Source organism: Mustela nigripes, chromosome 3 (assembly GCF_022355385.1).
Source record: "Mustela nigripes isolate SB6536 chromosome 3, MUSNIG.SB6536, whole genome shotgun sequence".
In the NCBI taxonomy this organism is placed as follows: domain Eukaryota; kingdom Metazoa; phylum Chordata; class Mammalia; order Carnivora; family Mustelidae; genus Mustela; species Mustela nigripes.
Window position 1 is genome coordinate 152,135,259 of NC_081559.1, and position 17,187 is coordinate 152,152,445.

At 35.8% G+C, this 17,187-nt stretch overlaps 1 protein-coding gene across 2 annotated transcripts in view; it reads left to right on the forward strand.

The window, feature by feature from the left end:
* The window catches only part of OSGIN2 (oxidative stress induced growth inhibitor family member 2), a 25,991-nt gene extending 10,582 nt beyond the window's left edge, over positions 1 to 15,409 (forward strand). For both annotated transcript variants that reach the window (XM_059394826.1, XM_059394825.1), the window contains exons 3-6: positions 3,643 to 3,779; positions 4,313 to 4,504; positions 11,050 to 11,141; positions 13,527 to 15,409. In XM_059394826.1, coding sequence (XP_059250809.1) covers positions 3,643 to 3,779; positions 4,313 to 4,504; positions 11,050 to 11,141; positions 13,527 to 14,559 — 1,454 coding nt within the window. In that variant the 3' untranslated portion in view covers positions 14,560 to 15,409. The remainder of the gene's footprint in view (positions 1 to 3,642; positions 3,780 to 4,312; positions 4,505 to 11,049; positions 11,142 to 13,526) is intronic.
* Positions 15,410 to 17,187: the final 1,778 nt, after the last annotated feature.

The following is a 17,187-nucleotide window of genomic DNA, read 5'->3' on the forward strand; positions in this document are numbered from 1 at the left end:
CTCCTAAAAATCTTCTGTGGTCCATGTATTTATCCTGTCCCTCAACCCCCAACCCCTGGCAACCACTGATCTTTTACTCTCTGTGTAGTTTTGATTTATTTAGAATATCATATTTGTGGAATTACACAGTATGGAACTTTTTCATACTGGCTTCTTTCACTTAACAGTATGCCTTGAAGATTCGTCTAGGTCATTTCATGGCTTGGTAGCTCAACACTTTTTTATCACTGAACACTGTTTCATTTTTTGGATGTTTGAGTTTGTCTCTGCACTTATTGAAGGATATTTTGGTTGCTGACAGTGTTTGACAATTAGAAGTAAAGCTGCTATGAACATGCATGTGTAGGATTTTGCATAGCCATTGAGTTTTCAGCTTATTTGGGTAAATACCTAGAAGTGTGATTGTTGGATCATATCATAAGATTATGTTTAGCTTTTTAAGAAACTGTTAAACTGTCTTCCTGAGCTGTATCATTTCGCATTCCCAGTAACTATGACTGAGAGTTCCTGTTCCTCTAAATCTATGTCAGTATTTGGTATTGCCTCTGTTTTGGATTTTAGCCATTTTGAAGGGTGTGTTTTCGTACCTCATTGTCTTATTTGCAGTGCTATAATCATACATGATTACATTACATGATTACATATATGACATGCTTACATATATTACATACATGATTATATTTCAAATGTTTATTTGTTATTTGTATCTTTGAAATTTCTGATCAGATCCTGTGTGCATTTTTTAATTAGGTTATTTTCTTATGGCTGAGTTTCAAGAGTTCTTTGTATATGTTATGTTTTGCAAATATTTTCTCCCAGTGTGACTTTTCGCTCTCTTAAGTATTATCTTTACAGAGCAGAAATTTTAAATTTTAATGAGTCCTGTTTATCTATTTGTTTCTTGCACAGATGATCCTGCTTTTAGTGTTTTATTTAAAAACTTAGTATCAGATGCAGGTCACCTAGATTTTCCCCTATTTCATCTTCTAGAAATTTAGAATTTTGTGTTTTGTATTTAGGTCTGTGATATGTTTTGAATTATTTTTTTTTTTTGTAAAAGATAAAATGTTACTATCTAGACTTCATATATTGGCATGTGGTTGTCCAGTTGTTCCAGTACCATTTGTTGAAAAGACTGTCCTTTCTCCATTGGATTGCCTTTGCTCCTTTGTCAAAAATAAGTTGACTGTATTTGTGAGAGTCTATCTCTGTGCTCCCTTCTGTTCCATTAATTTGTCTACTCTTTAATAATTTCCATACTGTCTCATTGACTGTAGTTTTATGGTAGGACTTGAGTTTGGGTGATGTTGGTTGTGACTTGCTGCTTCAATATTATGTTTGTAATCTATTATGGATCTTTCGCCTTTGCATTCAAACTTCAGAATTAGTTTGTGTTCACAGAATAACTTGCTGGAATTTTTACTGGATTGCATTGAATCTGTAGATCAAATTGAGAAGAGCTGACATCGTAACAGTATCAAATCTTTTTATTCAAGAGCATCTATTTAGATCATTGGGTTCTTTGATCAGAGTTTTCTGGTTTTCCTTGTGTATATCTTATATGTGTATTTATCATCTTAAGTATAAACAGTTGGATTCATATCCAACTGTGTGTGGTTTTGTGTGTGGGCACATGCACAGATTAAGCAGTATTGTATATTTAATTTCAGATGCTGCCTGGTCATTGCTGGTATATAGAAAAGATACTGGCTTTTGTATATTAACCTGTATCATGCAATCTTGTTCTAGGAGTTTTTTGGTCCATTCTTTGGGATTTTCTACATAGAAATCATGGCTTTTATGAACAAAGAAGTTCTTTCCAAAGTCTGTATTTTCTTTTATTGCATTAACTATGGCATCTGTCATGGTGTGTGTTGAGTAGAAATGATGGGAAGAGACAACCTTGTCTTGTTCTTGACAAAGCATCTAGTTTTTTACCATTTAAGAATGATTGTTAGTTGTAGGTTTACTGTAGATACTCTTTACCAAGTTGAGGAAGTATTCTTCTATTTGACTTTGCTGAGGTTTTTTTATTTTTTTAAATTACGAATAGGTTGGGGCGCCTGGGTGGCTCAATGGGTTAAAGCCTCTGCCTTTGGCTCAGGTCATGATCCCAGGCTCCTGGGATCGAGCCCCACATCGGGCTCTCTGCTCGGCAGAGAGCCTTCTTCCTCCCCACTTTCTCTGCCTGCCTCTCTGCCTACTTATGATCTCTGTCTGTCAAATAAATAAATAAAATCTTTTAAAAAAAATTACGAATAGGTGTTGGGTTTTGTTAAATGCTTTTTCTTTATCTTTTTTTTTTTTTAAGATTTTATTTATTTGACAGACAGAGATCACAAGTAGGCAGAGAGAGAGGAGGAAGCAGGCTCCCCGCTGTGCAGAGAGCCCGAAGTGGCTCGATCCCAGGATCCTGAGACCATGACCTGTGCCGAAGGCAGAGGCTTTAACCCACTGAGCCACCCAGGCGCCCCTTTTTCTTTATCTTTTATCTGTATCGATACTATCATATAGTATTTTTATTCTTTAATTTTTGTCTCTGTTTTGATTCAGGGAAACTCTTTGCCTCAGATCTTAACTTCCAGTATTTCTCACTTATTTTTAATTTTTATGAAGAATTGGTTTACTTTCCTTTCAGTCTTTTTAAAGGCCTCCCACTTCAGTATTGTAAGTAGAAGTAGTAATCCATTTTCTGATATTCTTGGATTTTACGTTTCATATTTACATCTTTGAGCTGCTTTTATTTGGGGCACAAAATATTAGAGAATGGAACAGAATTTTCTTCCTGAGGCTAACAGTTACCCCAGTTGGATTAGATTTTTGGTAGATGGAGATAATAGAGAAGTGAAAACCTAGACTAAAGGAACCACAGAAATGGAGCTAGTTCACTGGGGTTCAAGAAAAAAAATCCAGTTTGGCTTTAGTTTAAGCATATAAAAGTAGAGGAAGACGCTATTAGGAAATGGGTCTGGAAAGATGATTTAGAACAGAACACGGTGAGCACCGGGTAGTCAGAAGCAAGCAGTTAAAGTTTTCCAAGTGGAGGGAGTAGTATGATGAGGACCTTGTTTTATCAAAATTTGTCTGAATGTAAATGTGAAATGATTTTGGAATAGGTGTATCTTAGGACAAACAAGGGACTTTTTGTCTTTTGAGAGTAGAGGATTGACACTAACAAAGACAACTGAGTGGATATAAATGACTAAATAGATTTAGGATCAGAATTTAATTAATTTAGGATTTTGTTAGCACCAAACTTTTGAGAAGGGATGGGATTTAAAGGAGAGGGCACCTAAATGAAGGAACCCACGAATATGTGTTGAACACATTGTGATTAAATTAGTAGTAGTTCAACTAGGTGGAGTAAAGAAGTGGCTTATGGAAATGTGGGATGTATTTTTGGGCAAGGGGTCAGCGTACAGGTGTAATTCAGGGTCAGTAGCATATAGACTTAAAGCTTCAAGTAGATGAGATTCCCAAAAGAAAACCGAGAAGACAAAAGTCAGTATCTTATGAATACTTGGTTTTAAAACTTTAGAGAAGGAAGACAAATAGGTAAGGGAGAAAATGCATCTTTGAGAAAAGTCAAGGAATAAGAATATTAAGACACATGATGCACCTTTTTTTTTTTTTTCCCAATAGGAAATGGACCCTCAGGAATTTGCCTTTCTTACATGTTATCAGGCTACAGACCATATTTATCATCAGAAGCAATACATCCAAATACAATCTTACATAGTAAATTAGAAGAAGCAAGACATCTTTCCATTGTTGATCAGGTATTTCTTACATGTCAATCTTTTGTTTTGTTTTGTTTTGTTTTGAATACTCAAACAAGATTAGTTTTCTACTTATATAAGCATTGTAGATCAGTTGGAAATATGTTCTGTCAAATTACTTCTGTTTATTTAACTGAATTGATGAGAGCAGAATTTCCCAAATTATTTCCTGGTGGGAGTTTTAATAGGTGCTCTATGTTCAGATAAGTTTTGGAAGTGATGCTTTTTGTTACTGGAACGTTACAGTAGACATATTAAGGCATATTAATGTATTAAATGCACCTTCAGGAGTTGCAGTAAAAGCGATCTGATTAGTTTTGTTGAAATCCAGTCTTTTCCTATATTCATTTGACCAAGAATCTATTAAGCTCTCAAGGAACATCAGTGTTTTATAGAACATTATCTGGGAAATGCTGGATGAGAGTAATGGTTTTCACTTTTGTAACAGCTGAGGTTTTTTTTGTTTTGTTTTTTTGCTTTTTTTCCTTCAAACTCTGCCTTTTTTGTTTCCCCTTTTTGAAAAATTTATTCAGGACTTAGAATACTTGTCTGAGGGCCTTGAGGGCCGATCCTCCAATCCAGTTGCAGTCCTTTTTGACACACTTCTTCATCCAGATGCTGATTTTGGTTATGATTATCCATCCGTTTTGCACTGGAAATTAGAACAACATCATTACATTCCTCACTTAGTTCTTGGTAAAGGTCCACCTGGTGGTGCTTGGCATGTGAGTATGTTTTTCTTCACATTTTATAGTGCATGTGAGTTATATGTCATCTTGATAAGACCATTTGAATGTTGAAACATTATGATATATAATGCTATCATACATTATATGTGTTTACCACACTTTTATCTGAGAATTTTAATGTCATTCAATAAAATATATTTTATATTATCAGACGTTATAGAAGTTTACCAAATTTTTATCTGAAAATTTTAATGGTGTACAATAAAATATGGGTTACTAGAGGTTAAACCGAATTTGATTACTAGTATAGTCTTAGAATAAGCTTAGCTTCTCTATACTATTTTACATGAACTATATAAAAATATTTCAACAATGTTTTACATAGTAAAAGTTTTAAATTCATATCAGACTTTATAAAATCTCCCTGCTGAGCAGAGAGCACGATGTGGGGCTCAATCCCAGGACCCTGGGATCATGACCTGAATCGAAGGCAGAGTGTTTCATACCAGTACCCATTATTTATATCTTAAGTGAAAAATAGATTGTAAAAGAAAGAAGTATTAATATGCTTGGGCTGCTATAATGAAATAACCTAGACTGAATGCCTTAACAACAGATATTTATTGCATGGTGTAGAGGCTGAGAAGTTCAAGATCAACATGCCAGCCTGTTCAGCTTATGTGAGGGCTCTTCTCCTGGTTTGCAGATAGCACTTTCTTGGGCGTGCTCCTTCCTCCCTTCCACCCCTCTTCTAATAAAGCCACTAATCCTGTCACAAGGGCACCACCCTCATAACCTCATGTAGACCTAATTACCTCTGAGAGGCCTCATCTCCAAATACCATGACACTGGGGGTTAGGGCTTCAGTGTATGGATTTTGGGGGTGACACAAATTCAGTTCATGGCAAGGGTTAAATCAGAATTGATTAACATAAAAATTTAGTGCATTTTGTTAGGGGTCAGGAACTTAATAATTTTTCTTTTCTCCTGTATGGCATCTGGTGTGTAGTGAGTGCTCATTTGTTATATAAATAAATGTTAAATACTTTTTGCTGTTTTATGAAGAAGGATTTCATCTGAATTTTTAAAAAAATTTTTTTTAAAAGATTTATTTATTTATTTATTTGACAGACAGAGATCACAAGTAGGCAGAGAGGCAGTCAGAGAGAGGAGGAAGCAGGCTCCCTGCTGAGCAGAGAGCACGATGTGGGGCTCAATCCCAGGACCCTGGGATCATGACCTGAATCGAAGGCAGAGGCTTTAACCCACTGAGCCACCCAGGCGCCCCTTTCATCTGAATTTTAACATTAAATATCAGCTCTGTGGTAAAGAGTTCAGTTGAATATTCCTATATTAGTTCAATGCTGTATGTCTAAATAGTTATTTACATTTAATAAGTGACTGTTTCAGTGTATTTATGGGACTTTCCAACTCCTTTCTTACTCTTAATTTCCTTAATGGTAAGGGATAGCAACTAATAGTATCTATGCCTTTTGGTGTTTATATTTGTGCTATTAGTGAGTAGCATTGTTAAATGGTATTTCTTGAAAAAGCCATAATGTATAATACTTCTCTAAATTCCTTACGATTTTTTGTACTTATATTTCTTGCTTAGAAAAATGTACAGACAGTAATCTGTGTTATTTCATTTTTTCCACTTATGTATAGGAAAGTTGAAGGATAGATAAGCCCTGATTACTAAAAACACATTTGAATCAGTGGTAAAGCTGAAATATACTTGAAACTCGCTGAATTTTTCTCATGCATCATATAGGATATCCATTAGAATAGAGATATAAATAAATGATATTTTAACTATTATCCATTTTCAGGCATCACTTCTATGCAGTTCCCTGACTCTTCCAGGCATAATTATTTATTCCCTCTCACCTCTGCATTCCATGCCTTAATCTTGAAGCTCTTGACTGTGGTTCTATGTTTAGACAGCCCTCTCCCCTGCCATGCTTCACATACATGCTAGTTAACCTCAGTTATAACTCAGGATATAAGTTCCCTAAGTCATTTGTCCTCTTCATAGTCCTTTCTGTATAGTTTTCTACTTCTCTTGTGGTCAAATTTCTCACTGCTCTCCCCTTTTCCAGACTTTTTATAACAGTGTTCCCCTAAAACTCCATTTGCTAATAAACAAAGCTTTTGTTTACTCTTAACCATTTCAATTATATGCTGCTTTTACTCCCTTCCTTGAAATCTTGCTGTCCTGAAGATTTTCTTGCTGCAGCCTCCTGAAGCGGAGTCTCTTCACTTCCCCATGGCCCCATGTCTCAGGTTGAGTAGTGAGGTTGGGGTTCTCTTTATTCTCCATCGCTCTTCTGTCAGAGTTTCTGTTCCTTTGAACAGTTTATGTCATCTTCTTGCTCCTCGACCGTTCCAGATTGTCCCCCTGTTTTTGAAACTGAAGCACCTAAGTCATGGTTTTCCATTGTATCCAAGTTTTCTTGTCAACTTGAGTACCTTTACATGTATGACACAGAAACAACACCTTAACTTTTCATCTCTTAATGTGTTCATTCTTAGTAATCTCCTCTTCCATTCCTCCTTAGGTACTAACTCCAGTGGCTCCACTGTGACTGCTCAGTGAAACCGAAATTTTTAAATACCTTACTTGATGATCACAACTTTTTATTCTTCCAGCTGCTTCATCCGGCTACACTATACCTAGTCTTCAAGCACAGAGTTTGAGGCTCTGATCTTAACCTCCTTACCTACCCAGCTGAGGTTCTGTAGTCTCTTGACCCATTGTCCTGCTATCACATGGGCTTGGCCAAAAAAAGCAATTTATATAACTGTCTATCTTTTCCCAGACTTAAGCTATTAAACATTGTCAGAAAAAAAAAAAAAAAAGTTTGTACAGCTGTGAAAAGTATTCTTCAGCCTCATTTGGGTCTTGAACTCTACTTGGTAATCCTTTGCTATTTCCTTGTTAAATATTCTTCTCAAATCTCTGTCCTCTTTTTGACTTTCCTACTTAAATACTCTTGATTCTTAGAAAATAGTATCCATCAGGATTGAACTTTCATAATTTTATGCTAAAACCTGCAAATGTATCTGCATTCGTGCTACCTCTTTGTTTCTTATCCCCTGTTGCTGTAGAAGTGGTATCACTTCTATCTAAGACTAACCTTCCAGCTGTGTTCGGGACCCATCTTCTCTAAGGATTTCGCTTATTTGATTTTCCCCTTCTTGTATCTTAAGTTTCTCTGGCAGCTCCTGTTTACCCGTATATAAATATACTAAAATTATTTTCTACTAAAAATTATTTATGTGTTAGCTTATTTGTATTCTTTGCTTTAGAGCCACCTTCTTGAAATAGTTACCTATCCATTATTATTATTAATTTTTAAAGATTTTATTTATTTATTTATTTATTTGAGACAGAGACAGAGATAGCGATAGCACAAGCCAGGGTGGGGGAGGGAGAAGCAGGCTCCCCACCCAGCAGGGAGCCCGATGCGGGGCTCAATCCCTGAACCCTTGGATCATGACCTGAGCTAAAGGCAGACGTATAACGAACTGAGCTACCCAGGCACCCCACCTGTCCGTTATTTTTATGCCTTTGCCTGCTGTTCCTTAGCTGACTTCACTCTAGCTTCTGTCACTGCCTGCCTTTTTAGCTTTTTATAGGTTGATAACTTTCTTTTTTGCTCAGTTTGATGGTCTTAAACTTTATCTTTCCTGACCTCTGCAACATTTGACAGTGATACTACCTCTCTTAGATTCTCTGAACCGTTCATCTCCTGCTTTTCTTCCTGTTAGTCACTCCTTTTCGTTACCTTGTGGAGACTTCTGTAAACTCTGTGCCAAGCCATGGTCTTGGCTTTTTATACTCTTCATTCTCCCTGGCTTGTCTCTTATACTTCAGTGACTTGCATATGAATGTTGAGTGACTCCCAAATCAAGATCCCTGGCCCACATTGCTTTCTCTTATATAGTCACCTAAATACCTTCCCTTTATTATCCTATAGGTGTTCTCAACCCCAGCATGCCTACCTAACCAGTCATCTTTATCATCAGATTTCTTCCTTTCCTTACCGTGGAGTAATGGCACTGGAATGTAGTTACTTAAGCCAGAAACCTTCTTTGATTGTTCTTGCCTCAACTCCTATTTCAAAACAATTATTTTATCTTCTCCGTTCTTTCTCATAAACATACTGTGAGTCCTTTCACCCTACTTTGCCCCATCATAATTGTAATTGGCCATCATCATCTTTGACCCAATTACTGCAAAGGTTTCCTACTCCAGTCTTGTCTTCTTGAGTACAGTCTCTATACCAAAGCCAGAGTTACCTTTCTATAATAACACCTTTGAATGTTACAGCCATGCATAAAACCCTGTAGTTGCTTCCAGTTCATCTAATGAATAATATGCGCACTCATTATTAATGTATTTTACCATAGCCTGGGTCATCTAGCCCCTACTTGGCTTTCTTGCTTTACTGCTTTCTCACATTCCATGCTCCAGAATATTCTTTCTGGGGTTCTAGGTTCATGCGCAGGCTGTAGATTCTTTTGTACTTATGGTTGTAGTTTATACAGTGAAAGAATTCAGATTAGAATCATTAAAGGGAAAAAGTTTAGGGAATGCAGTCCAGGAGAAACAAGCTTCAGTTTCTAAGTGGCCATTTTTAGTGGAGTTGCAGGAGGCTACATTTAATTCTCCCAGCAGTGATTTGTGACAGCATGTGCAAAGAGTTGCCAATCAGGGATGCTTACCGACACCTCGGTGTCCAGGATTTTCTGGGTGGCAGTCATGTAGAAAAGCAGCATCCATGTGTGTGACTCCTCTGCCTCCCAGAGCAAACACTGCTATTTAACATAAATCTCATTGTTAAGATAAATTTACAGTCACTGTACAGTTGCAGGTACAGCAGGGCTCAAGGCTTCTGGCATACAAAAAATCAAAAGTCACTCATTGGGTAGAATATTTCAAGAGCTCAAGGGTTGTTTCCTAGGAAGCAGCCAAAAGCCAGTCCTAAAGACAGGCCTTTCTTAGTAATATGCACAGTTTAAGCAACCCAAGCCTGCTAATACTTTTCTGCATAAGGCTGAACTTTTTAATTTCTTGAAGGACACTGCTGTTCTTTTTCTTTGTAAAACTCACATAACATCTTTATTCTGCCTGGAATATTTTCCCTAATGGTACACTCCTCACAGCCCACTTATGTCCTTTAAGAAATATTCTTCTCTTTCTGTATGCCCTTAGTACTTCTGTCAGGTTTGTGTCCCTTAATATACTATAGCCTCCCTGAAAGCAGGCACTCATGGCATAAGGAGGACAAGGAAGACTAGGAGAAAATGAAGAGATCCAGGGACCAGGGCTCACAACTAACTGGGAGAGGTGGTGCTGTGGGAATAATGTTTAGATTATTGAAATGGAATATTAGTGCCTTAAGGGTTTTTTTGAGTTTCAGATGAGACAGTTATGGCTCCAGATAAGTTCTGTATATAATATATTCTTAACAGTTTCCCTTGTGATGTTTTCCATCTTCTTGATTCACATCCTAGTATCAGGCGCAGTTTGCCTCAAAGCAAGTAGCAGCTTGTCACCTTCTCTCCCAGGGGTCTACACACTGTCACAAATAATAGGCTCTGAAAGGCCCAGCACATAGTGCTTGGAAATGTTAGTCATTAATAATAACTGTAATAATAAGTACCATTCCCAGTACTGGGTTGTATTGAAGCAGGGCAGGAAGAGTTAAGAAAAAGCCATAGCCTAAGACAGTTGGTTGGAAGAGATCATTGAGGTCATTGGGACAGGTGCTATAGGCCCTTGGGCTTTTTGTTGCTGTGTAGTAAGCAAAGCAGAAAGAAGTAGGACAGGGGAGCTTGAAGGGGTCACTTTCTTAAGCCAACATTAGCTTGAGCAGTGAGTCTGTTCTTAATCAGGTAACCACTGCTTCTTTCCCTAGTTTTAGAAAAAGATGTTGCTGTTATCCAAACTAGCTTAGATTTTGTAATTATAATTGATGGAGGGGGGAAAGCTGTTTTGCTGTGCATTTCTTTAAAAAAAAAAAAACTGTTAATATTAAAATAGATATGTATCTAAAGTTTTAGAAATTAAGAACTTTTTCCTTTTGTTTATTTATTTATTTATTTAAAATTTATTTATTTGACAGACAGAAATCACAAGTAGGCAGAGAGGCAGGCAGAGAGAGAGGAGGAAGCAGGCTCCCCACTGAGCAGAGAGTCCCATGCGGGTCTCAGTCCCAGGACCCTGAGCCAAAGGCTTAACCCACTGAGCCACCCAGGCGCCCTCCTTTTGTTTAAAAAGTGAAAATACTAACTTGTTCCTGTAACATATTCTGTGTCTGGATTATATTATTATAGGCTGAAGCTATTAAATTGTGTAGGCATCTGGAAATATTGTAAACTTGTTTTATAAGTATGTAACTTTATGAAAGGAATATAGATCCTACAGAATAAAAGTATTTGTAATTTACACAACCATTTAGAACTTCTTCTGCTATCCTTATCCAGACTCTTATAACGAATGAAGATGGATTTGGTTTTTTAAAAATCCATGTTACTGCTTACATGTGTTTGTGCATTTTTTATTCAAACAGAATATGGAAGGTTCTATGTTGACAATCAGCTTTGGAAATTGGATGGAGCTACCTGGACTTAAGTTTAAAGATTGGGTATCTAGCAAACGAAGGTAAAGATCAAACTATTAGAGTTCTTTGATGTACAGTGGGAAAGTCTATCGGTAATTTCAAAATATTTGTGATTCTGTCTTAAAGGAATAATACAGATTTATGTGTCTTTCAGATAAAATCTCTTTGTAGCAGTGATCATGAGCTAGTTTCCATTTAGAGATGTTACAAAATAGATTGGTTCCTTTGCTTTTGTTAATTATGGATTTATCCCACTTTCCTATTAAACCACTCTGCTTAGTTTCTCATTTACCCACAAATTCTTTCTACACTTATTTACTTATTCTTACCAGTTGATATACAAGTTTGTATATGGATATCTCATGTATATATACCTATAATATTTGCCTTTCAGAGTAGAAGAGTATATATGATTAATAATTTAGAACGATGGACTCAGCCAGAATCTGTGATGTGATTGGTTACCCTACTAGGTACTTATAGAGGTAAATACTTATTAAGAAATGTGAAAATAGAAGTAAGTAAGATGAAAGCTCTACTTTGAAGAATACAAGTTTACTTGGGGAAAAATACCTAAAATTTAAAAAAGAGAAATAATAAGAAAAGCCTTATTTTCAAAGGATAGTAGTATTAAATTAGATAGGAATTACTAATACAGAGAATCTGATTTGCTCAGAAACAATAAAGCAAAGCAGGAAGTTAACCTTAGTTAGATTGGGAGTGCTTGACTTCCTGTTAGAAACCATATGACTTCATAGAAATTATCCTTAATTTGAGAAGATTTAAGGAGAGCAAATTCAGGCCAGCGTTATCATTGAGATTAAACCTTTCAGATACTCCTTTTTTTTTTTTTTTTTTTTTAAGTTTTATTTAAGTAATCACAACACCCAACATAGGGCTTGAACTCATAACTCTGAGATCAAGAATCACATGCTTTTCTGACTGGGCCAGCCAGGCCACCCCCCTTTTGGATTTCTTAAAAATGAACCTTTTATGGGTTTAAAATAAAAAGTAGTAAAGTCAGGCAAGTTGTACAAGTTGTACAAGTCAGGCAAGTTGATTTTTCATAAGCAAGCAAGTGAAAATTGCTCAACATTCTTCCTTTTGTGATATGGGTGAAAAAGGGGAAGCTTTATGATTTTGTTTGTTTTGGTGCTAGAAGTGTTCATCCTTTTACAGTGGGCACATTGTATATTGAAGTAATTTGTGAAAAAGAATCTTGTGATTAAAGATTGGCTTCACTTCCTGCCTTTGTGTAGTGTTGACTTCTAGATCTTAAGAGACTGATTCTTGAATCCTGACTCTCTAATTTCTAGTGTTGTGAACATGGTCAAGTAACTTAAACTAGCTGTTAATTTCTTCATTTATAAATGGAGATTACAGTAGTAGTAACTACTACATAGGATTTCTGTGTAAAGTGAGAGTTAACATTTTAAATCTTAAATTTTAAGAAAAACCTTTATGAACTTCTTCTATTTATAATTTGTAATGAATTATGTGAAATTATTTGATATGTTTTTGCTGCTACTTATTTATAATTAGGGTCCAGGGTTTAGGGATACTAATGCCTATTGCTTTAAAGTTCAAGTGGAAAATGAAAGAATCTGCTCTTTATGAAAAGAGTACATTCCTATATTTATAGATTTCTTTATGAACAGGAAAACAGAATGTTTTATGTACTTAGGATCTGGTCAGATTAGCTACCTTTATAAATAAATAAATGAATCAAAATGTGGAAATACAGACTTTTACAGTCTATCTCACAACTGTAAAGAATTCAGTCTACATACTATTCAGTCTACAGCCTGTAACAGATTGAATTAGATTGTAACAGATTCTACATGTCTAGTATATATAATTCTTAAAGATAATATACATGATCTTGACATGATTTTTCGTGACTTGCTATTTTCCCAAAGTCTGAAAATTCAGATCAGTCTTCTGAAAAAAACCATCCTGTGTCTATCTGTGCAAGGCACTGGGGAAATAGGTGCATTAAAATACAGTCTCTACCCTCATGGGACGTCTATTGATAAAACTAATTCTTTAACATTTTTTTTTAAAGATTTTATTTATTTATTTGACAGACAGAGATTACAAGTAGGCAGAGAGGCAGTCAGAAAGAGGAGGAAGCAGGCTCCCTGCAGAGCAGAGAGCCCGATGCAGGGCTCGATCCCAGGACCCTGGGATCATGACCTGGGCCAAAGGTAGAGGCTTTAACGCACTGAGCCACTCAGGCGCCCCAGTTCTTTAACATTTTTAACCAAAGAAAAAAGCTTGCTTTCTTTGTAAAAGGATAATTTATAGCTAACAGTCCAGACGAATTAAAAAGATCTCTATAATAGCTTACTAGATGGAGCAGGAATAATCATGAAAACTAATACAGTACTCTCTTCATAGAATGTTTTTCCTTTTCCTTTTTTTAGGAACCTAAAAGGAGATCGAGTTATGCCAGAGGAAATAGCTCGCTACTATAAACATTATGTAAAAGTCATGGGTCTTCAGAAGAATTTCAGAGAGAATACTTATATCACCTCTGTATCAAGACTCTACAGAGATCATCAAGATGATGATGATGGACAAGATGGAAGTATTTCAACACAGCATTTACAGATAGAGAAATCTAAATTTGTCAAGAGAAATTGGGAAATCAGGGGTTATCAGCGAATAGCGGATGGTTCCCATGTTCCCTTCTGTCTCTTTGCGGAGAACGTAGCTCTGGCAACTGGAACACTGGATTCTCCTGCCCATCTGGAAATTGAAGGGGAAGATTTTCCTTTTGTGTTTCATTCAATGCCTGAATTTGGAGCTGCTATCAGCAAAGGAAAGTTGCGTGGCAAAGTGGATCCAGTGTTAATTGTAGGTTCTGGGCTTACTGCAGCTGATGCAGTACTGTGTGCTTACAATAATAATATTCCTGTGATTCATGTATTTCGCAGACGAGTAACTGATCCAGGCTTAATTTTCAAGCAGCTTCCCAAAAAGCTTTATCCAGAATACCATAAAGTCTATCATATGATGTGTACTCAGTCATATTCTGTAGACTCCAGTCTTTTATCTGATTATACCAGCTTTCCTGAGCACCATGTGCTTTCCTTTAAGTCGGACATGAAATGCATTCTTCAAAGCCTCTCTGGATTGAAAAAAATATTTAAGCTCTCTGCGGCAGTAGTACTGATAGGTTCTCATCCCAATCTGTCTTTTCTGAAGGAGCAAGGGTGTTACCTGGGCCATAACTCAAGCCAGCCAATCACATGTAAGAATAATCCTGTGGAAATAGATGCATACACCTACGAATGTGTTAAAGAAGCCAACCTTTTTGCATTGGGTCCTTTGGTTGGAGACAATTTTGTTCGATTTTTAAAGGGAGGGGCATTGGGTGTGACACGCTGTTTAGCTACAAGACAGAAAAAAAAGCATTTATTTGTTGAAAGAGGAGGAGGAGATGGCATAGCTTAAAGTGAGTTTATAAGTAATTTATATGGACAGTTAACCATTAAAGATTTTTCATAGTGGTTTTGCAGTGTACTAGCTTGAATTTTCTGGACTTGAATGAACTGGAAGAGAGCCTCAAGCTATAGTAACTAAAGTTACAAGAACTTGGTGTCCTGACTTATATTGTATCAAAGGTGTCACTGTCAGACAAATAGAAACACTGCCAATTTGGTACAGTTTAAGCTTTCACTTAACTAAAACATTCTTTTCTTCCAAGACTTAGTTTTTGTGATCATTTGTGGTTATGTTTGATTCCAACATCTTATAGCCTTGAATAATCTATAAAACCATACAGTATATTAGGCCAGAGAGCATCTCTACTATACTTTACGTCACCTTGCTGCTCAAGGGTGGTCTAAAGACCAGCATTAGCTTCATTTGTAGCTTGTTAGAAATGTGGACCCTCAGGCCCCACAATATAATTATTAAATCAGAAACTGCATCTAATGAGATCCTCAAGGATTATGTATGCTTAAGTTTGAGGCACACTGGTCCAAAAGAAATTGTGATGTAAGTTATGTATGCTGGGAGTGGACAGGGTAGGAGGCATTTATAACTCAGGTTTAATTTATATTGTATTATCAATTTCTATAAATCTAATTTATTACCAAATATGGTATTTTAAGAAAATATTTTTATTGTTGAAACCTTGATAAGTACTTCATATTCTTAGCTTCTAATAATTTAAACAATCCAGTAATGTTGGCATACACTTAAACATTCAGGAACCTGCCAAGATACTTTTGGAGATTTATTCTCTAACTAGCCTAACAATCTAATTTGCAATTCAATAAATTGTGAATGAAACTGCTTATCCCTGTGTGAATATTGAGTTACTTTCTGTCATTAAAACTAACACTTGGGCATAAATACTTCTAATATTATAATACTGTTTGGTTATTGCTAGAATTATTTAAGGTTAAATCTATTCTCTATTCCCATGCTGATTACTTTGAAATCTGTTCATTGGAGATGACATAGTAGCTTATCCTATGGTTATTTATTGAATTACATGCCTTGTCTTCATTTATTTAGATGTTTTTAATGTCTATTTTCACAGAGGTCTTCAGAATTTGTAGTGTTAGGTAAAAAACTGATTTCTGAAGTTCTTCATGGCAAATTGAATTTCTCAGCCTTTTTTTTTTTTTTTTTGTAAAATTTATTTAATCTGGAATGTGTTTATTGAATGTTTTTTCCTTAATATAAAAAAAACTATAATGTCCATATTTGCAGTGTTACATGCTTACAGGACCATAATTCACCTTAAAACATCAAGGTTTATAAGAACACTTTGACAAGTAGGTGTGTTTCAGATAAGTTGCTGAATTCTTACACTCTTGATATGTGTCATGTCTGATTTAGTTTGGACTAGAAATGATGTAATCCAGTTTTAGTTAACTATAATGTAATGTTCAAATTTCACACCTATTGAAATGGTTGTAACATCCTCTGACTACATCGATTGAGCATATACTCTTGCTTGTCCTTTTGAGCTCTGAATGAGTTGGGTTGGATCTTTTTCTTACTGTTACTTCTGAAGTGAAAAAACTGACATTTTTGTAAGATTGAGAACTGTTACAATCCCCTTGTGTCTCAAAAGTTTGCTTTTACCCAAATGATAGCATTTCTGTAATGAAAGTATTCATTAAAAAAATAGGGACAGTGAAACTTCAGTAGGGACCTAAATAAACCTAGTGAATAATTTCACCTGTAGTAACCCCCCCCCTTCTCCCTCTAACCTAGCTCTTCTGGGTTACAGATAGCATAGCCTTTTCTCTGATATACTCTTGTACTCTTAGCCATTTCTGTCCCTTAATTCTAAATCTTTTCTTTTATTCAGTATCTTTTATTCAGGAGGTGGGGGAAGCATGAAATAATTGAGTTATTCATATCAAGGAGGTATCCCTCATAATAAGTCTAGCTCTCAAAAATATGTTAGCAGAATCTCTTTGGGGTTTGAAAAAAAGATTGAGGCACAGCTCTTAGTATTTTAGGCAGTCTAGAGAGGTTAAAAGGATTAAAAAACAAACATGTAACATACGGGATAAAAATCAAGTGATCTAGTATGTACAGCTGGAATTCAGAAGGACAGGGAGAGGAGAGGAAGATTAGGGCAGAAAACTATGTGGAGAAATAAAAATTGAAAATTTTCCTAATTTGATTTAAAAAATAAGCAATGCACAGATCCAAGAAACTCAAATTGCAAATGATAAATAAATACAAAGGAAATAACACCTATGCATATTATTATCAAACTGCTGGAAAACAAAAAGAAATTCTAAAAGGAAAAAAGACACAAGGATAAATGGTAAGGACAAACAAATGACCAGAAGAAATGGACAAATGTTTTCAGAGTGCTTAATACTGTCAAACTAAAACTCTAAAATGCTGATACTTACATAAAATTTTATATCCTTTAATGAAAGCTGAGAAAACTGGATTTCAGAAGACCTTCACTACAAAGGAAATTCTTCACATTGAAGGTACATTACTGATGGAACCTGTATCTTCATGAAGGAACAAAGTGCCAGAAATGATAAAAACTAGTTTTCTAGTGCCTAACTTAAAATCTAATTAACTTTTTAAAAAAAT